Raw genomic sequence first — 19,135 nt, 5'->3', positions numbered from 1 at the left:
TTTAATATAGAAAACCGAGAACATCTAAGAACAATTGCATTTTCTTTAAGGTATGACCAACTCTAAATCATTCTGTGATTGGTCTATCAACAAAAACAATGGAATGTGGCATGTAGCACTATTCTTTCTTTTTCAAAAAAACCTCAGACGAGTTTGTCCATCAGCTCTACCAGGGACTTTTTCATACACTAGACGTCGCTTTTTGAATTGTGGTAGTTGTGAACTCGGGAGATCTGTTAAAAGGAGAAAAGGGAAAACCATTTTAGTGCTGAAAATAATAAAGTGTAGCTATTTTTTCCAACTATTCAAATGGATCTTGTCTTTTCATCATCTGAAGTTTTAAAATTTTCAAATGGGATAAAATAATGACTATTAAAATTAAATTTTTAGCATAAATGCATCTATAACTAATGGCCCAGTAGTAATTAGTGTTATAAACACATATTTGGCCGAAACCGGTTTGGCTCAGTGGATAGAGCGTCGGCCTGTGGACTGAAAGGTCCCAGGTTCGATTCCGGTCAAGGGCATGTACCTGGGTTGCGGGCACATCCCCAGTGGGAGATGTGCAGGAGGCAGCTGATCGATGTTTCTCTCCCATCGATGTTTCTAACTCTCTATCTCTCTCCCTTCCTCTCTGTAAAAAATCAATAAAATATATTTAAAAAAAAAAAATAAACACATATTTGTATGGCCATACCTTACACAAATAACTAAATCTCTCCTGATTTAAGACTCTTGCTTTTAAGTTTCCCCTCAGTAAACCTGTTCTTTAACCCATACATGTAATGTTGTAAAATGTATCCTGAACTAGTATAGATGGTGGTGATGTGTAGACTCATCTTACATGACTATATTCTATATGATATACACTAGCCTGAAATAGCCTAGATTGATTAAATAAGTATAAAAGGAGGCTAAAAATTTAAAACCATTCTAGGATTATTCCTGGAAATATATAATCTCATAATTGCAAAAGTTGGATGCCATTATAAGCAAATTAAAAACACACACAATGTAGTAGATAGTTTTGTCATAGATATCACAAATAATACACTTAAAGGACAAATGGAAATTATCTTGAAGTTATGCTAATGGCTTTGAATAAATTTTTTAGGGCTGCATCAATATGAATTCAAAATGTGTTATATCTTAAACATATTTGGAGATAATGATGTGCTAGGGAAAACCACAGTAAAAAGTTGCCATAGTGATATGAAGATACTATCATCAAAGATTTATGTGAACTATTTGAATGAAATTACTTTATGAAAATAATTGGAAAGTATTTATATATAATTTAAAAATATATATTTATAACTAAATTAATGACTATTCCATCTATATCCTAAAAGCTTAAATATTAAAATTAATTAAAAAATATTTTCTGAAGTCTCATTGAGAAAATGGGAGGATTATTCTATATTGGGGGCCCTATGTTCAGGAACATACAATAATTTGCATGTTTAGTTTGTTCCAGGGTGGAAAAAAGATGGAATTTTCATCCAGTTCATTTATGAAGCTGGAATAATCCTCATGTCAAAATGCAACAAAGCACAAATAACACAATAGATTAATTTCATTATGTATAGAGGTATGAAAATCATAAATATTAGCAACCATGTTTAGCATATTTTAAAAATCACCCCTCAAAACCAATTCAATTTATTACAGAAATGGCAAAAATGGTTTAACACTATTAAACTTGTCAGTACAATCCTTGACATTAATAAGCCAGTGGAGAAAACATGCTTGATTTATCCCAATAGGTGCCAAAAAGAGTTTATAAAATTCAGCATCTGTTCCTCATAATAGTTCTTACAAAACTAGGGATAAAATACTTAGTAAAATCAAGAACAAAGAAATTATGACTATTATGACTATTAAAGGGGATCAAATCCAAGTTTTGTGAGTCCTGGAGGTTCTCTTTTAATAAAAGAAAGAATATAAGATTTTCAGGGCCCCTCTCAGTTTCACAAAAGGGCCTACGCAAAAGAGGAGCTTTGAAGCTTAAGCTTCTCCCTTTTTTTCTCCCATCATGGCAAGGTCACCTTGTATGACCATTAGAACTTAACATTTTGTTCTAGATGTTCAGGAGGTAGCAATAAGAAATGACACAAAAGAAAGGTATAATTACCATAAATGAGGAAATAAAATTGTCCTTTAAAATTTTGATATGATTAAATGTTCAGAAACATGAATTGCATAATAGAGCTAATAGTAAGTATCTATTTAACAGGATTGTCAGAATTAAATAATCCACATAAGAGGCCTAAAATGGCACGTGGCATATAATAAGCTCTTGTGGGTGGGTGGGAAGTAATCAACCAAAAAACTTGTGTGTGTGTGTGTGTGTCTTTGTGTGTGTGTGTGTGTGTATATATACACACACACACAAAGACACACACACCATGGTATGTATGTATGTATATGTATGTGTGTGTGTGTGTGTGTGTATACACACACACCATGGACACAGACAATAGGCTGGTGAAGGCCTGGGGCAGGGGTGGGGGCAGGCTAGAAGGGGTGAATAGGGGGAAAAGGGGGACATATGTAATACTTTCAACAATAAAGATTTTTTAAAATAGCAGCTCTTAATAAATTTTAGCCCATTAAATATTCCTGCTTGACAAATTTTCTAATTCACTGATTTCTCTGTTTAATCTTTGTTGATTTTAATCTTCTGCTTTTTTAGATTTGTTCTGTGTTTTTCACTTCTGAAGTTGAATGCTTAGTTCATCTAAAGGTACAAGAATTTGATATATTTTCTTTGCATTTATTTTCTTAGCTATCTCTAATTAGAATTCTGATTTTTCCTTTGAACCAAAAGTTATTGAGGACTCTTTAAGTGTAGTCATTAAAACAAAAACATTTTTTAAAAATTTTGAGATGGTTATATCATCTTAAGTTACATTTGAGAATAGTGTATTAACTATTGAATAGCATTACCTGTTAATGATTTCCTGTCTCCTGAGTTAGATGAAGGTTCAGCATGCCTTTTCTGTCCTAAACATGCTCTACCTCTTTGGTAGAAATAAAGACTGTTGAATTCTTTTTGATTTATATTAGAATCAGAAGCACAAAACAAATCCAAACTGGGGACAGATGGTAATTCTTTCCAGAAAGTCTCTTTAGTCCCAGCACTTGAACTTCTGTATAGGAGGCCTTCTAACTCATCTGATAGACATTTTTGCTGATTAGTGAATAAATCATCTTTCTGAGAGTACCATTTGTCACACATAGTCTGCTCTGAACCATACTGTAGGTTGAATGAGTGATTCTGTTGTTCCCATACATTTTCCTTAAAGCTCCAATAAGGAGGTGATTGAGAGCCTTCTAATGAAAAGACAGGGGCAAATTCTTCTTTATTTATAGGTCTTTTTGCTTCATGTGTTCCCTTTTTCTGATAATTTATAAAATTAAGGGCAACTCTCTTCTGAGTGTTGATTGGTGATATTCTGCTTTCACAATTCATTTGTGTTAGATCTAAAGAAAAGACATCTGTCTGTGAATCATTCTGGTTTAGAAAAGAGTTACCAGCTGAGTTCCTTGATTCCATATTAATCAGAAAAGAATTTTTCTCTACATTAGGGTTATAACTGGAGTCTTTCCAATAGCTGGTCTGACTGTAAGAAGTCACAGGTGGTAAAACGCATGGCATTTCTCTTTCTCTTAGTTCCATCAGGGAAAAGTTATAGTTTGAAGTGCTGTTTGTTTCTTCCTGCACTGTCTCTCCTAAGTGTAAATTCTGGTAATATTCATGTTCTTGAATGGCAGAGTCAAAAGAGTCAGAAGCTGAACTCTGAGAAGGGAAGGTACTGGTTTGATTCCGATTTTCCTGAGGTGATGACATTTGAGGTGATTTTGTTATGGGAGAAGAACTAATCTTGAATAAGGAAGTGATGTCACAAAAATGCTAAAAATAGTTAAAAATTAATTAATACAATACAAATACAATATGAACATCAGTCAAATAAATATAAATAATAATGCTTATCTATATGAAAAGGAGGCTAAATATAAATAAGTAGTTTATTATAGGTTTATATTGACCCATGTAATATTAACATAATTAGGCTCTGTTAAAAGAAAAACATTGTAATTTGCATCTATTTTCTAATCAGTTATAAAATAATTTTTAGTTACACAAGTTACACATGCATACCATTTCCTTGATAAAAATTTAACATTTTACCAATGAGGCTAAAGTTCTCTTTACTATAATGAAGGGTGTCAGGATTGTTTGGAAGAGATTATGTAAATCCATTTGAATAGAATGTATAATTAAATATTTGGGGGTACAATAACATTTCACAATGATTTAGATCATGAAAACTGACTGTACTGAATTATGTGTATAACGTAACTTTAAAATGTATAATGTGATTGACAGCCTGTGAGAATTCTATATAAAATTTAGCTCAAGGAAATTATTTGTTTGCTATGTGAAGTCCAAAACAATTACACTTGGATACCTTCATTTTGAATACCCTTATTGTAAAAATACATACTCAGATGGAAAGGAAATAAACCTTTATAAGAATATAGATCTCAAATAACTAACCTTTAACACTTTTTCTGGAACTTCAGGTAGGAGTTCCTGAAGTTGACAAAGAGTTGCTAATAATATCCAGTGGAGTGAAGGCCCTTTATGTAACATGAGCTGAGCCACCAATGGGTTAATACATGGGAAATCAAGTAAGTACATTTCTTCCTAGAAAAGAGTTTAAGGAATAATCAGCCATTGGTCTTTTAAAGGTGACCCATTTTATTCTACTCATTGTATTGGATTAAAACTTTTGTCATTGCACCTACATTCAATTTGAGATGCCTGGAAAAAAAGTATGGCTAGGAGGGAAAGAAACTTTCATACACTCTCAGTCTAATCACGCATTCAAAAAGATGTGTTACAGTTCACCTTCTTCACATGACAATTGTTTTAACCAATGCTACATTTTCTAAAGAGAAATCTTTTACAGGACTTAGTATAGGACCTCAAGATTTCTTTATCTCTCCCTTTGTATACCATACACTATCACTGTTTGATTAAGATGAACCATGTTTCTGATACTTAAGAGATGTTATAATTTCAGGAAAGCCTTGTTGTAAAGACTATATAGGGAGAAATTCTATCGACCATAACTGACCTTGACAGTCTAAAAATGTATGTTTTCAGGTCTAGAAATATAGCAGCCATCTCTATATTCCATTTTTTCCTGAATTGCACTGGCTTTTTGTACCCTCTCTGATTTTTATCAAATGACAGACATGTGAGCAGATTTGACATATCTTGGTAGGACTCACATATACATGTCATATAATTATACCCATACTTGCTGATTGTATTGTGTTCTATTTAAGCATGTAAAAGTTCTGTGATTTAATAGATATGAACATTTTATTTTATTAGGTTGTTTTATAATTTTAGTTTTTGAATAAGTAAAAATCACATGGTTCAAAACTTTAAAAGTACTGAAAGGTGAAAAGTCTCACCCATTACTCCAGTTCTCTTTGGAGATAACCATTGTTATCATTTCTTGGTATCCTTCCAGAAGTATTTTATTAATTTATAAATAAACACATATTAATTTCCCCTTGTTTTTCACAAATGGTAGTATAGTGCATGCTCTGTCCTGCAACTTCGATGTTTCACTTAACAATCTATCTTGGAGATTATTCCATATTAGTACATAAAGAGCCTTGTCATTCTTTTTTTAATGGCTTCATGATTTGGATATATTTTAAATATAAAGGTAACAGAAACACTGAGTTGGTATGAGGTCTTGGAAATATTTATGCTCAAACCAAAGGAATTTCTAAAAATTAACTATTTAATCTTATAAGTACTTTAAAACTCTACTTTGAGTTTCAATAATATAACTGAATTACTGACAAATCATGAAACGATAAAATTTTGCTATTCTCTTAACAAATTTACTATTCTTAAATGTTTAAATTTAGGAATTAGAAAAATAGTTATGTTTTAAAATATATTAGGCATTAAAGTCATTACATCACCCTATAATTAGATTTGGAAGTTCATTATAAAAGATCTCATTAAAATAGTTCTGTGAAGTTAACAAATACAAATATTTCTAGAAAATGCTCTAAGTAAATGTTGTACATGATGGTTTTGTCATATATGCTCATGTAAGCACTGGAGAACAAAATATACTACCAGAAAGAGAATTCAAATACAGGTATTCATATTTGCTTTGAAAATATCTAACTTATTTATTTAGGAAATAAACCTTAGATGGTGAAACTTCAAGCCAGGATTTATCCAACCATTCATGAGGATCTCTCTTTGAAGTCATTAAATTGTGGTCAGCAATTTGTCGGATTATCAATGCAGTCTCTTCCACCCCTGGAGCAATTATTAGCTGAAAAATATATTTTAATGTCAGACTATAGAAAATATTTGGAAGTAAGTTATATCATTCAAAAATTGTTTATGATTAGAAGAAAAAAAACCCAGCAGAGTCTAATCTTTGAGCACTATTTTAGATATAATTTATTAATTTGTCTATGTGAAACCCAGGACATTTTTTTGTGTGAGGATAAGCAATTTTCTTTCCTTCTTTAAGAATGATATCCTAGCCGAAACCGGTTTGGCTCAGTGGATAGAGCGTCGGCCTGCGGACTGAAGGGTCCCAGGTTCGATTCCGGTCAAGGGCATGTACCTGGGTTGCGGGCACATCCCCAGTAGATGTGCAGGAGGCAGCTGGTCAATGTTTCTCTCTCATCGATGTTTCTAACTCTCTATCTCTCTCCCTTCCTCTCTGTAAAAAAATCAATAAAATATATTAAAAAAAAAAAAAGAATGATATCCTTGTAGTTTCCAATTTTTGGAACTAAATTGTTTGTCCTCACTTCCGTTGACATTTATCAGTAACATCATTTAAATCTATTTGGTATTATATTTCATCTGTATTAGAAGAAAAAGCAATTTGGCTATCACTAGTAATGTTTAATACAGTGGGGCCTTGACTTACGAGTTTAATTCGTTCCGTGACTGAGCTCGTAACTCAAATTACTCGTATGTCAAATCAATTTTCACCATTACAATGAACTGAATGCTGGGCTGATGTGTGGCGTTCACTGTGACGTTCGCTGCGCCAACTAGCGGTGGGGTATCTGAAGCTGGCTCGTAACCCGAATTTTAGCTCGCAATTCAAAGCAAAAAATTGGCCGAGAGAGACGGCTTGTATCTCGAAAAACTCGTTATTCGGGACACTCGTAAGCCAAGGCCCCACTATATTTTGCTTTTTCTAGGTTAACCTAATAGTTCTCAACTAAAATAAGAACTTTAAAAAGACAGTGTAAGATTTGTTAAAAACAAAGTTAAAAATAAAGGATATTTGCGGATGAATTTGAAGCTTTATTAAAAAAAAAAAAAGCCTGGCCGGCATGGCTCAGTAGTTGAGCGTCAACCTATGAACCAGGAAGTCACTGTGATCAATGATGCTCTCTCATTATTGAAGTTTCTTTCTCTCCCTCTCTGAAATCAATTTTAAAAAAAGGTTTTAATTTAGAGTAGCCTTCCCTAGCATTTTTGGCTTATTTAATACTAAGATAATGCTGCCAAAAATGTGTGTGTATATTAAACTAAACTCTAAGAAAGAATTTCTTCATTTCCCCTGCTTCCTGTCACTTGTGTTTCCCTCCATGCCTTTCTTTCTTCTGAAATGCCAGTCTTTCTCTTCCTCTTTCACTTCTATTTTTATCTTCTTTTAGGTTTGGTTGAAGGAAAGATAGTTCATGGGGTAGCAGTCTAATGTGGACAGAGAAATAACTAGCCTAAACAATCATGTCTTAGAAATATAAATATGCTGTCCTGTAGTAGAAATTTAAAAAGCAAGGACTGTACCAATCTCAAAAAATAATTATGACAATTTTTTCTTTCAAAAGAATTTTAAATATAAAACTGTTGGTACATATCTGGGGAATATAAGTACTCTAAAGAAAGATTTTCTCTAAATTATATTAAATATGTATAGAGTGCACAGAAATACACTGTTTGAGTACAATTTTATTTTATTGTTAAGTTTTAGGTGTTTTGAGAATATTTGATAATAGAAGAGTACTGAGCCCCAGATTTGGAGGAATGTCTAAATTTCAGAGCAATGACATTGAAAAAAGAGCTAAGAAAGAAGACTAATTAGAGGTTACCAAAATATATGTCCTAAGATTTCCATTTTACAACAGATAAGAACTTAGTATATCTTTCATAAGTGAGCATTTTTTAAAAAATATATTTTTATTGATTTTTTACAGAGAGGAAGGGAGAGGGCTAGAGAGTTAGAAACATTGATGAGAGAGAAACATCGATCAGCTGCCTCCTGCACACCCCCCACTGGGGATGTCCCCCACAACCAAGGTACATGCCCTTGACCGGAATCTAACCTGGGACCTTTCAGTCCGCAGGCCAATGCTCTATCCACTGAGCCAAACCGGTCAGGGCAAGTGAGCATTTTTGATCAAGGGATATGTTTATTTTTCTTCATATCCTGCTATGTTTCAAATAAATATTTGTAGTAATTAAGAGATAAAATATTATTTTATATTTATTAAACTAAAGACTTTTAGGACAGAAGTTTAGGTGAAAAGAATATTCATTAATTTAAAAACTGTTCTTTGACTTTTAGGCAGTTTTGATTTACCTATTTAATGTTTCTTCTTATTGGGTATATGAGTTTGAGTATAATTTTGGTTTATGAAAAATACTTATGAACAAACATATAGGAAAAAAATACCTTTACATCCAGTTCTTCTGATTTTAGTCCAAATGAAACTAAAGCTGCGTAAATCAGTGCTAGGTGATGAAGTGTCTTTTCTGTAAGATAATACCTAAAAAGAATTATATTACTATACTTCCACTCACTTGACATCTGAATATACTTATTAAAAATTCATTTTGTTTTCCATATTTCATGTTATTAACCCTTTGTACGCCATAAGTGTCTATAGATGCTTTAAAAAATCATTTTTTCGTGAGAATTTTCAACTGAAAATATTCAAGAACACCTGAATTGTGAGTAATATATTTATTTTTATAATATTCATTGCAAATTGATTTTTTAAATTAAATTCAAAATATCATGGCGTGTGGAGATGGTTTCCATTTTGGATGCCTGGCAGTTAACTGGTTAAAATAACCTGGCTAACACAATACTAGTATGGCAGACTCATGGGTATTTGTCTACTCAGTATTTTTTTGAAAAAAAATTTTTTTTTACCACCTCCATTTTTAAAAAATATTGTTAAATCTAGGGGATGCTAGGGTGTGGGGAGGAAGGGGAGAAATTTAACTTACTGGTCAGTGTCTTGGCATGGATTTTTTTTTTTATAATTCTTCATTAATGAAAAAAGTATAGCAAGATGCTCATTAGTTGGTATATTTAATAAGGTTTTAGGAGTGATTTAAGAATGACTTATCTTTTAACAGACAAGTACAAGAATTTTAAAGTAATAAGAAGTGAAATACTTAAAGCAGCAATTCCTAGGGAGGTAGAGGAGGAGAGGATGATTTGTACAGCATGTCCAGGGGAAACATATCTCCAAAATCTCGATTTGTTTGCCTATGGGCATGCCTCCACCTTGAGAATCCCTGACTTAAAGCAAACTAGATGAGCAAGCAGAAAATTAGCGTAGCTACTTCTATTCACAGAAGAGGACTGAATAAAACTTAAAAAATATGAATGTGACTTTAGATGAAGAAATGTTTACTTACACTGAGTTTGTTTTTTTTGCATATAAAATTATCCAACAATAGCTGTACTGGAATGATAATGCCATCAGTCTCATAATGATGTTGTCTGATGCCTTCTCACAATTCAATTCTTCTAGATCCTACCAGTAATAAATAAATAAAAAAGATTCACTACGTTAATAGTTGTTATGAAATTATTGGTACCATATTTCAAAATCTATAGTATATAGATTATAGCTTGAGGAGAAGCATGGGCCTGGGCTTCTATTTTATGAAAAAAATAAAATCACACTGGAAGTATTGCGGGGGAAAGCTACAGTAGATGCAAAACAACTAGTGAATTTCAACAAGAAAGACTCATGAATCTCCCAAAGTCCTAGATATGAAGAAAGCAGCCTGTAGTGTCCCAATTTGGGTCAAGTCCTTTGTAGATAGGGGTCTGGCTACTCCTAAAGGCTACAGAAACTATGTTTAAAATAGATAATTTGCTTCCAATGCTTCCTTAAGGAAAATGAGAAAGCAGCAGTTAATGTGCTTCTAGTAATCTCTATGTAATGGTCTGGAATTCTCTTTTTCCTTTAACACAATCTTTGATCGAGCAAGTAATTCAGGAAGTGGCTTACTCTAATAGTAACTTATGTAAGTGATTAAAACAGTTTTCCTAAACAATATTTTCCCCAAATAACTGCTTTTTAAAAGAATCTTAAATATACAAGACACAATATCTCTTAAGAATCCCTCTGCCCAGCCGAAACCGGTTTGGCTCAGTGGATAGAGCGTCGGCTTGCGGACTGAAAGGTCCCAGGTTCGATTCCGGTCAAGGGCATGTACCTGGGTTGCAGGCACATCCCCAGTAGGAGATGTGCAGGAGGCAGCTGATCGATGTTTCTCTCTCGTCGATGTTTCTAACTCTCTATCTCTCTCCCTTCCTCGCTGTAAAAAATCAATAAAATATATTAAAAAAAAAAAAAAGAATCCCTCTGCCTGGCCAGCATGGCTCAGTGGTTGAGTGTCGACCTATGAACTAAGGGGTCATTGTTCCATTCCCCGACAGGGCACATACACCGGTTGTGGGCTGGTCCCCGATGTGGGGCGTGCAGGAGGCAGCTGATCAATGATTCTCTCTCATCATTGATGTTTCTATCTCTCTCTCCCTCTCCCTCCCTCTCTGAAATCAATAAAAATATATTAAACAAACAAAAACAAATCCTTAAAAAAACAACAAACCCTCTAACAGAGCTTATTATATTAACATTTGCTCATAATATTTCTCATTAATTTCTATTCCATACCGTCAAACTGGTTTCTTCAATTAAGCAAACATCAAGGAGATTCAGACAAGAATTTTTATATCTTAAATTATAAACTATGTGGATTTTTTAAGAGGCACTCTCTCGTTAAAAACCACCTATTTATTGGCAATTCCAACTTACCTCACAGGAAATGCCATATTACCGATCATGGACTAATATACTGCCCCCTTTTAAGAAACACAGTGGCTAGGATTTAGTTTTTAAAGTTTTGAACACTATATTTATTATATAAGTACATTTAAAAATAGGACAATATACAATATTAAAGATTCTATATTTGCTTTGTCTTAAAGTATGTTAAAAATTATAAGCATCAAAGAAGCTTGGTAATGGACATTTTTCACAGTCATGATTTTGGCACTTGTGGCCCACTTGCAAAGTTTTGGAAGAAATCATTAATAGATCGTGTTAAGCTCTCTATAGTAAAGCTAATAACAAAATTACATAGTTATATATCTTTTTAATTTATTTGATTTATTTTTGATTGTATAGTTTTACCTGCAAAATTATGGCAGTGTGTTCATCAACTGTCACTACTACATAATACTCCGTACCTCCAAAGAATTTCATCGACTCACTGCAGCATCTCTCCACTAGTGTGATATTATAGCTGTAAAATACAATATTTGGGGGTGACATAATGAAATGGCTAAGAAAATTCTTTAAGAAAAACTATTGTCCTCCTGCATATAAAATTATTTGAACTACTGTGCTTTTTCTCTTATACATCAATTTATTCAATTTCATCAATTTGAGATATGAAATTATGATTTATTCAGTATATATGACAAATTCATTGACTATGTGTTGCCGTAGGTACTTTGCTAAGTATTACTGAACACAATACTATTACAAATATATTGGCCAATTTATTCTGCTCTTTAAATAATAATGAAACCAAAACATCATGCTATGAGACTAAACATTCTGCATTTATCAGAATTTTCTTTTCTTTCTCCTTAAAACTGACTTAGATTTTAGCTACCTTTTTTTAAAATTACCTTTTATTAGCTCAGAAGTTTCTGTGAATGCCCCACAGCCTTGAGATATAAAAATAAAAGCACAGAAAGTAAATCTGCATTTTAACTAAGGTCACAGCACAGTCATCTTTCCTTGAGATAAAGCCCAATGTCTAACATCACTATGACAACTGTGTGTCTTGATAAAGTGTTTTATGTGATTTTAAAATTCTGTGTTGGTATAACCTAGAACTAAAGTTCTAAAAATGTGAAAATTCATTTAGACCTTCATAGTCCTGTTTCCCAGGCAGTATTTAAAGTCTTCTAAATAAGAATAGTCATTCTTTTATTTTTTTTTAGAATAGTCCTTCTCAATATTATCAATGACCCAAAGTTATGAATATATAAGTCTGTGAATTATATGTTTTTATTTGCTAGAACCAAAAGAAATACAATTAAGATATAAATTTAAACAATAATGAAATATTTTTCTTCACAAAATTGATATGTTACTGAAAAATAATATTTAATAATTATTATGGTGTACTAGAAGAAGAAAAATGTACACTGACATAAGCTTTCTGGAAAAGTATTCCTGTGTGATATAATACCAGGCTTGAATCTGAAAATAGTACCATATAATCCTATATAATAAAAGGCTAATATGCAAATCGACCAAACAGCGGAACTAGTGGTCGCTATGACGCACACTGACCACCAGGAGGCAGATGCTCAATGCAGGAGCTGCCCCCTGGTGGTCAGTGTGCTCCCACAGGGGGAGCACTGCTCAGCCAGAAGCCGGGCTCACAGCTGGCGAGCACAGCAGCGGTGGTGGGAGCCTCTCCTGCCTCCATAGCAGCGCTAAGGATGTCCGACTGCCAGCTTAGGCCCGCTCCCCACAGTCAGTCGGACATCCCCTGAGGGCTCCCAGACTGTGAGAGGGAACAGGCCTGGCACAAATTTCATGCACTGGGCCTCTAGTATAGAATAATATTTAGCCATTATATATATACTCTTTGTTAAAGTTATGAAATCTATAACTTACTTGGATTCTAACAACTGAAGTATTTCTGGAGTATTAAGAAGTCCTTCAGATGCAAACAACACATATGGAACCTGGATTTCCAAAAGAAAACCACCAAAACTATCCAGCAAGTTGTTTCCTAAATAACAGAAAATTTATAAATATTTCTCTTTTTTCTTATCCCTCAGCTCTTTCTAATTTTTTACTAAACATGTTCAAAGTGTATGTTCAAGGAGTCGTATAAAAATAAAAACATATTCACTGTAAAACATCAGAAGTCAGAATAAAGAAAGTTCTGAAGAATAAAATAAAAACCATGTTATCCTATTACTTAGAAAGAAAAGGTAACAGATCTTACTAAAACTACTATATACTAAAACGAAGTTTAGTACATACTTCCAGACTTTCTCCTATATATTTGCTTATCACATGTACACTCACTTAAAAAGAAAAAAAGAAAAGAAAAAAATAGGATTATAATCTAACAGAATATTAAAATCTGCTTTATTCACTTAAGTATATATTGGACATTTACTGTGTAAATATGCTGATCAAAATTTAAAATTATGTACTATAACTTATAGGAAATGATATAGATAAATAGGAAAAGAATAAATGCCTCGATAGATAAATGGACAAAGGACATAAACAGGCAACTTACAAAAGAATGGCTATACAAGATCAATTCACATCTGAAAAGATATGAATAATCAAAGATATGCAAATTAACACAACTATAAAATATTTTCTGCCTATAATTATGTCAAATATTTAAAAGATTAATAATGCCGATTTACTGTAAAGATATGGGAAAAGTATCCTCTCACACTTTCTGCACAAATATAAATTGGAATAGCATTTTTGGAAGGATATTTGGCAATATATAAATGTGTGTATACATTTGACCCAGCAATTAATTTTACCTCTTGGAATTCGAATTTCTTAGAACAAGTATATCAAGATATATAAGATATAAAACTACTTTATCTTACAGTATAATAGTGAACTGAAACATTGTAAATGCCCAAAGAACTGATTGAATAAATTAAATTCATCTTCGAGAAAATGAAAGAAGCTTCTAAATATAAACAAGCATACTTATCTTTTATCTTTTCTTGGGCCCATTCTTTAATTGGTTAATCAACTTAACATTTAATTCTAAATATCAAAGATTCTAAATAAGAATTATGGTGTACTTTAGAATTGAGTTGGAATGACTCAGAATTCAAATTTCCCACTCATAATTCAGTTGGATAGAAAGTAACTTATGGCAAATACTGAAAGAGAGATGCACTGGGAGTAAAACTCCATGGGCTTTTTCAATGAAATGGTCTGAAAATTCACAACCATAGTCATGTGAAGTGAGAAATGCAAAGAAACCAAAGTGGCTTTGGATTCTTTTCTAAGTATTTGTGCATAATTTTTGTTGCTTATTAAAAGTTTTCTGAATCAGTCAAGATACTAATTATCCAACATAATTTTTCCCTAAAATTCAATAAAATACTATTGAATAAAAGTATAAGATTGATATTATATATAATTATAATAAAATTATGCTATATAAGTAAAACTTAGAAGTTAAAGGGATGAAGATAAATATGATCAGTAAAGTTTGCTTTTCAGATGAGGAATATGAGTATGAGATAGTTAAAGAATGTGTTCAAGGTTACATGGATAGTGGTACGATTAGAGCTTAAACTCAAGTCTTCTCATGCCATAGTTTATTCTCTTTCCACAGATAAGAAACAGAACAGAAATTTCATTCTAATGAAATAAAAAAAAATTAGTTTATATTCTTACTCTTTAAAACTGTGTCTGGAAGCATCACTTTAAAGGCCATGTATGGAATATTCAATTGTTCGCAGTGTTTAGTCCAACAAGAGTTTTCTACGTAATTATATTCCACCACAAATGAGAAATTACTCCAGGGGAAATCTGCTCCAATATATTGATTAGGTATCACTACACAGGAACTTGTACTGAAGACAAAAGAAAGCCAAGAAAATGTAACTATACTTGTGCAATTATTTACTTCGAATGCTAAAAGATAACTCTTTTTGGTTTATGTTACTCTAATCTATGCCTATTTATCTTGGAAAAGCACTGGTGTACTTTCTGTTTATTTGTTCTCCAATTGTTGCTAATCTATTTTTATCTTTTTTGATGGTCATAGTTTTTTTTGTTTTTTTTGTTTTTTTTAAATTCAAATATAACAAACTGTAGACTAGCCCAGCTGGAATGGCTCCAGTGGTTGAGTGCCGACCTATGAACCAGGAGGTCATGGTTCAATTCCCGGTCAGGGCACATGCCTGGGTTGCAGGCTCGATCCCCCGTGTGGGATGTGCAGAAAGCACCTGATCAGTGATTTTCTCGTTATTGATGTTTCTATCTCTCTCTCCCTCTCCCTTCCTCTCTGAAATCAATAAAAATATACATACACACACACACACACACACACACACACACACACACACAACTGTAGACTATTTCACATCCTCAAATGCAAGGGACCTTAATTTTATTACCTGAGTCTTATCCATAACAGACAAGTCATCATGAGAAATCAATCTCATTTTCCTACAAATGTGAGGTTTTAATCTTTGAGAATCTATATAACAGAGTATTACCTGACAACTATGAAGTGCAGTTATTTTTTTTCCTCAATGGGCTTCATAAGTGATTTAACAACAACAAAAAAGGTGAAAACTTAAATATTATAAAGTTATCTTTCCCATCTTCAAATGCCATATAACAGCACTTACTGTAATTAAAATTCTCTACCACTGCTTTCTACCCAGAGCAATGTAGACAGAAGTTAAAAGGTATTTATGTCTAGCTTTTATGGGCTTCTATTTGATTTACATTTTCTCTTTTTATTATTTAGATCCAATATTAGGAATAAATAATTTCTATACAAAATAAGGCAAAATAAAAACACTTTTAGTCATGTCGACACGAATTTTATCATTAGCAGAACCTCACTGAGAGAATTTATAAAAATGTACTCTAGGAAGAAGGAGAACCCAAACAAAGGAAGGAAATAGAAAAAAATAACAATGCTAAACAAAAAAACTGGTAAGTCTAAATAGGCACTTTCTGTACTGACACTAACAATAATAATGATAGTTTGGGGATACTAAAGCAAGATTGAACTAAATTTCTGGACAACAAAATATTTAACACAAGGCAATAAACTGAATTAAAGTGTTCTATGTGAAGCTTTTTTCAGGTACAGGGTAGAGACATTAACTTTATTAAACCTTTTTTTAAAAGTTAAATTCTAGGAGAAATTGTGCTTTTCTTGGGGAATTTGAATGTTTGCTCCCCATAGATGAAGAAATACATTTTTACCTATTTAAAACACCTTCAGATTCCAGAAAATCTTTTCTTTTGTTTGAATGTAAGACAGTCAATGTTAAACCTGTTGGAAAAAAAGAGGAATGAAAGAAAGATTTTCCCGGTGTTTTGTTCATGTGTATTTTTAAAGTGTGTCATGTACTCACTATCACAAAAATGAATGAAACATCTGTGAACAAGGAAACTGCTTAAAATACAATTTGGGAGATTATTTTTCTAAATCTAGGGTATCAGAAAGTTTAAACCATGGGCAGTATTTCTGTGTGAATGTTGTGTGTATAAGCATGGAAATTCTGAGTTTACTTTGTAAAATAATAAAGTGGATCAAAAAATTAATTTTAAAATAACCAAATTAAACTTACCAATTCTGTGCAGTTAACTTTACTTAACTAAAAATTATGGTAGATTTTACCTTTTTTTCCTCTGGTAAAATTTAAAGTATGTAACTAAACATCAGGAGACTGCATTTCAATTTCATGTTACTTTTTAACAAAATATAATAAACTCCATTAAATTCTGTATCCACACATACAGTTTATTTTTTACAGACATACTTAAGAATAGCTAATTCTAGTTAAAGTAAATTCTACACTCTATTAGTGTACTCTGTCAATTGTAAAGTTTACAGTGGTATGATATAGTAATGACAAAGTAATGCTTAATAATATCACATTTACTTGAATTGACATGACAATAGTTTTGGCAGCAAGAAGAAAAGAGGGAGTATGATTTTTCTTTTATAATTTATAAGGTCATATAATTTAAAAGTTTAATCTCCTTAAATGATTTGTGATAGCTATGATTCCAAAGCAGATTACTTGCTGAGTGCATTACTAGGATCTTACAAACACATAGAATGATGGAACTACATTTTACTTTCTAACACTCAATAGAAAAAAGGGCCTCGCTCCTAGATATAGAGGATAGTTACCAGTTAGAGAGTAAAAACATTTGTCAGTGTATAAAGTCAATATTTTTTTGTCAGCAGACCTTGTTGAAATAAAATACTAAGAGTAGTGATGATATAATTCCAAATACCAAAAGAAATAGGGATGTTCTGTGTGAAGCCTAGATAAGAGATATATGTACAGTAATACTTTGTCAATATATCTTAAGTGACATCAAAAAAAAGGTGCCCCATTAAGCAGGTTTAAATACTCTTCTTTGTGGAGCAGGAATATTTTCTCAACTTCTTAAAAAAATATTCCTTTGGTTACCCAGATCCCTTTTTTTTCTTTATTGATTAAGGTATTACATATGTGTCCTTATCCCCCCATTGCCCCCCCCCCCCACTCCCGTTCATGCGCTCACCCTCCTGGTGTCTGCGTCCATTGTTTATGCTTATATGCATGCATACAAGTCCTTTGGTTGATCTCTCCCCCTTACTCCCCCCTCCCCTACCAGATCCCTTTGTTTTTAATGTTAACATTGCTCAGCATTTTCCTAATTAAAATTTTTTTTTCCCAATTACTGTACCCAGATTCCAGACAACTGTGGCAGGTTCAGCCCCACAACTGTTAACTATTGCTCTCACTTTTTGGTACTAGTAAGGATCTTGTGAATTTGGTGAATATGAACTCATCTCCCCAGGATTGGAAAACTGAATGAAATGATAAGACATTACAGAGAGAGGGAGAGGGAGAGGGAGGAGGAGGGGGAGGGGGAGGAGGAGGGGGAGGGGGAGGGGGAGGGGGAGGGAGAGGGGGAGGAAGAGGGAGAGGGAATCAGATTCTAAATGAGAATACAGGGAAGCAGTGTCATCTGGGGAAAATTAGGTTTTACTTAAGACAAAGGAGGTGAAGAAGAGTTTACATATAAGCAGTAGGTTCCACAGCACAAGGTGGAAATGGCTGGCAGAGGAGGTTGCAGTGGGTAGAAGAATGAACTGAAGAATAACAGTGGAACAAGAGAGACCAAGGTTCAAATTCTGATTCCCACACTTACTACCTGTGAGATTTGGCTTGCTACGTTACATTTATGAACTTTAGTTTCTTTATTTGTAAAATTGAGTTAGTAAAATCTATTCATAGAGTTGTAAGTAGTCACTATTATTTAGCAACTAGTAGACATTCAATAAAAGGTATCAACTGATAATAATAATAATAACATATGTATAAATACATTTAATGTTCACATAAGTACATTATAGAATATTTATATTTTGCAGGTTTATAGTCCAGATTGATTTAAAAACTGGTTAGGTATCACTGAGTTATTTAATTTTAAAAAATAAATGTTATGGTATGTTAGTTATATCTTAATTTTAAAACTTGGTTAGATCAATACATTTTTATGTTCAAGCATACGTTAGCAAATGAAGCATAATTTAAAATTGCATACCTTCCATTTTGTTAAGGATTTCAATGAGTAGACGTTTTTCATCATCTGAGTCCATTCTTATTATAATCAGCACCTGACCAAAAATAAGAATTTCTCATAAATGTATATCTGATTGCTTATTCTTTTTCATAGTTTTGCTACAGTGACAAAATAACAAACTTAATTGGTTATGAAACGAATGGCTATACGATTACCAAGTAAATATTCATGTTGTAAAAGATATGTTTAAATACAAAGTAAGGTCAAATATTAATGAGGAAAATATTTTGCAGTAGGACATTCTTGGCTTAGGGGTGGAGTGGGGACAACAAATCAATTTCAATTTTAAATTTCTTACTGATTATTTTAATTTATTTTAATGACTTAAGCAAGTTGCCAAGTAACCATAAAGTTGGAGATAAAAATATAGGAGGGACAGAGAGGAAAAAGA

The 19,135-nt window shown here is 32.6% G+C and overlaps 1 protein-coding gene across 1 annotated transcript in view; it reads right to left on the bottom strand.

The window, feature by feature from the left end:
- CUNH9orf84 (chromosome unknown C9orf84 homolog) overlaps positions 1-19,135 on the bottom strand; it is a 54,720-nt gene continuing 35,585 nt past the window's right edge. Inside the window, exons 16-26 of the mRNA XM_023753268.1 lie at positions 18,706-18,778; positions 16,360-16,429; positions 14,809-14,987; positions 13,030-13,147; positions 11,524-11,635; positions 9,734-9,852; positions 8,757-8,850; positions 6,252-6,383; positions 4,565-4,714; positions 2,950-3,916; positions 1-233 (exon numbers count right to left, since the gene is read on the bottom strand). Coding sequence (XP_023609036.1) covers positions 133-233; positions 2,950-3,916; positions 4,565-4,714; positions 6,252-6,383; positions 8,757-8,850; positions 9,734-9,852; positions 11,524-11,635; positions 13,030-13,147; positions 14,809-14,987; positions 16,360-16,429; positions 18,706-18,778 — 2,115 coding nt within the window. The 3' untranslated portion in view covers positions 1-132. The remainder of the gene's footprint in view (positions 234-2,949; positions 3,917-4,564; positions 4,715-6,251; positions 6,384-8,756; positions 8,851-9,733; positions 9,853-11,523; positions 11,636-13,029; positions 13,148-14,808; positions 14,988-16,359; positions 16,430-18,705; positions 18,779-19,135) is intronic.

Source organism: Myotis lucifugus, unplaced genomic scaffold (genome assembly GCF_000147115.1).
Source record: "Myotis lucifugus unplaced genomic scaffold, Myoluc2.0 scaffold_43, whole genome shotgun sequence".
Taxonomy (NCBI): Eukaryota; Metazoa; Chordata; class Mammalia; order Chiroptera; family Vespertilionidae; genus Myotis; species Myotis lucifugus.
Note: the sequence above shows the minus strand (reverse complement) of the source record. Positions and strands in the feature narration are given on the sequence as shown.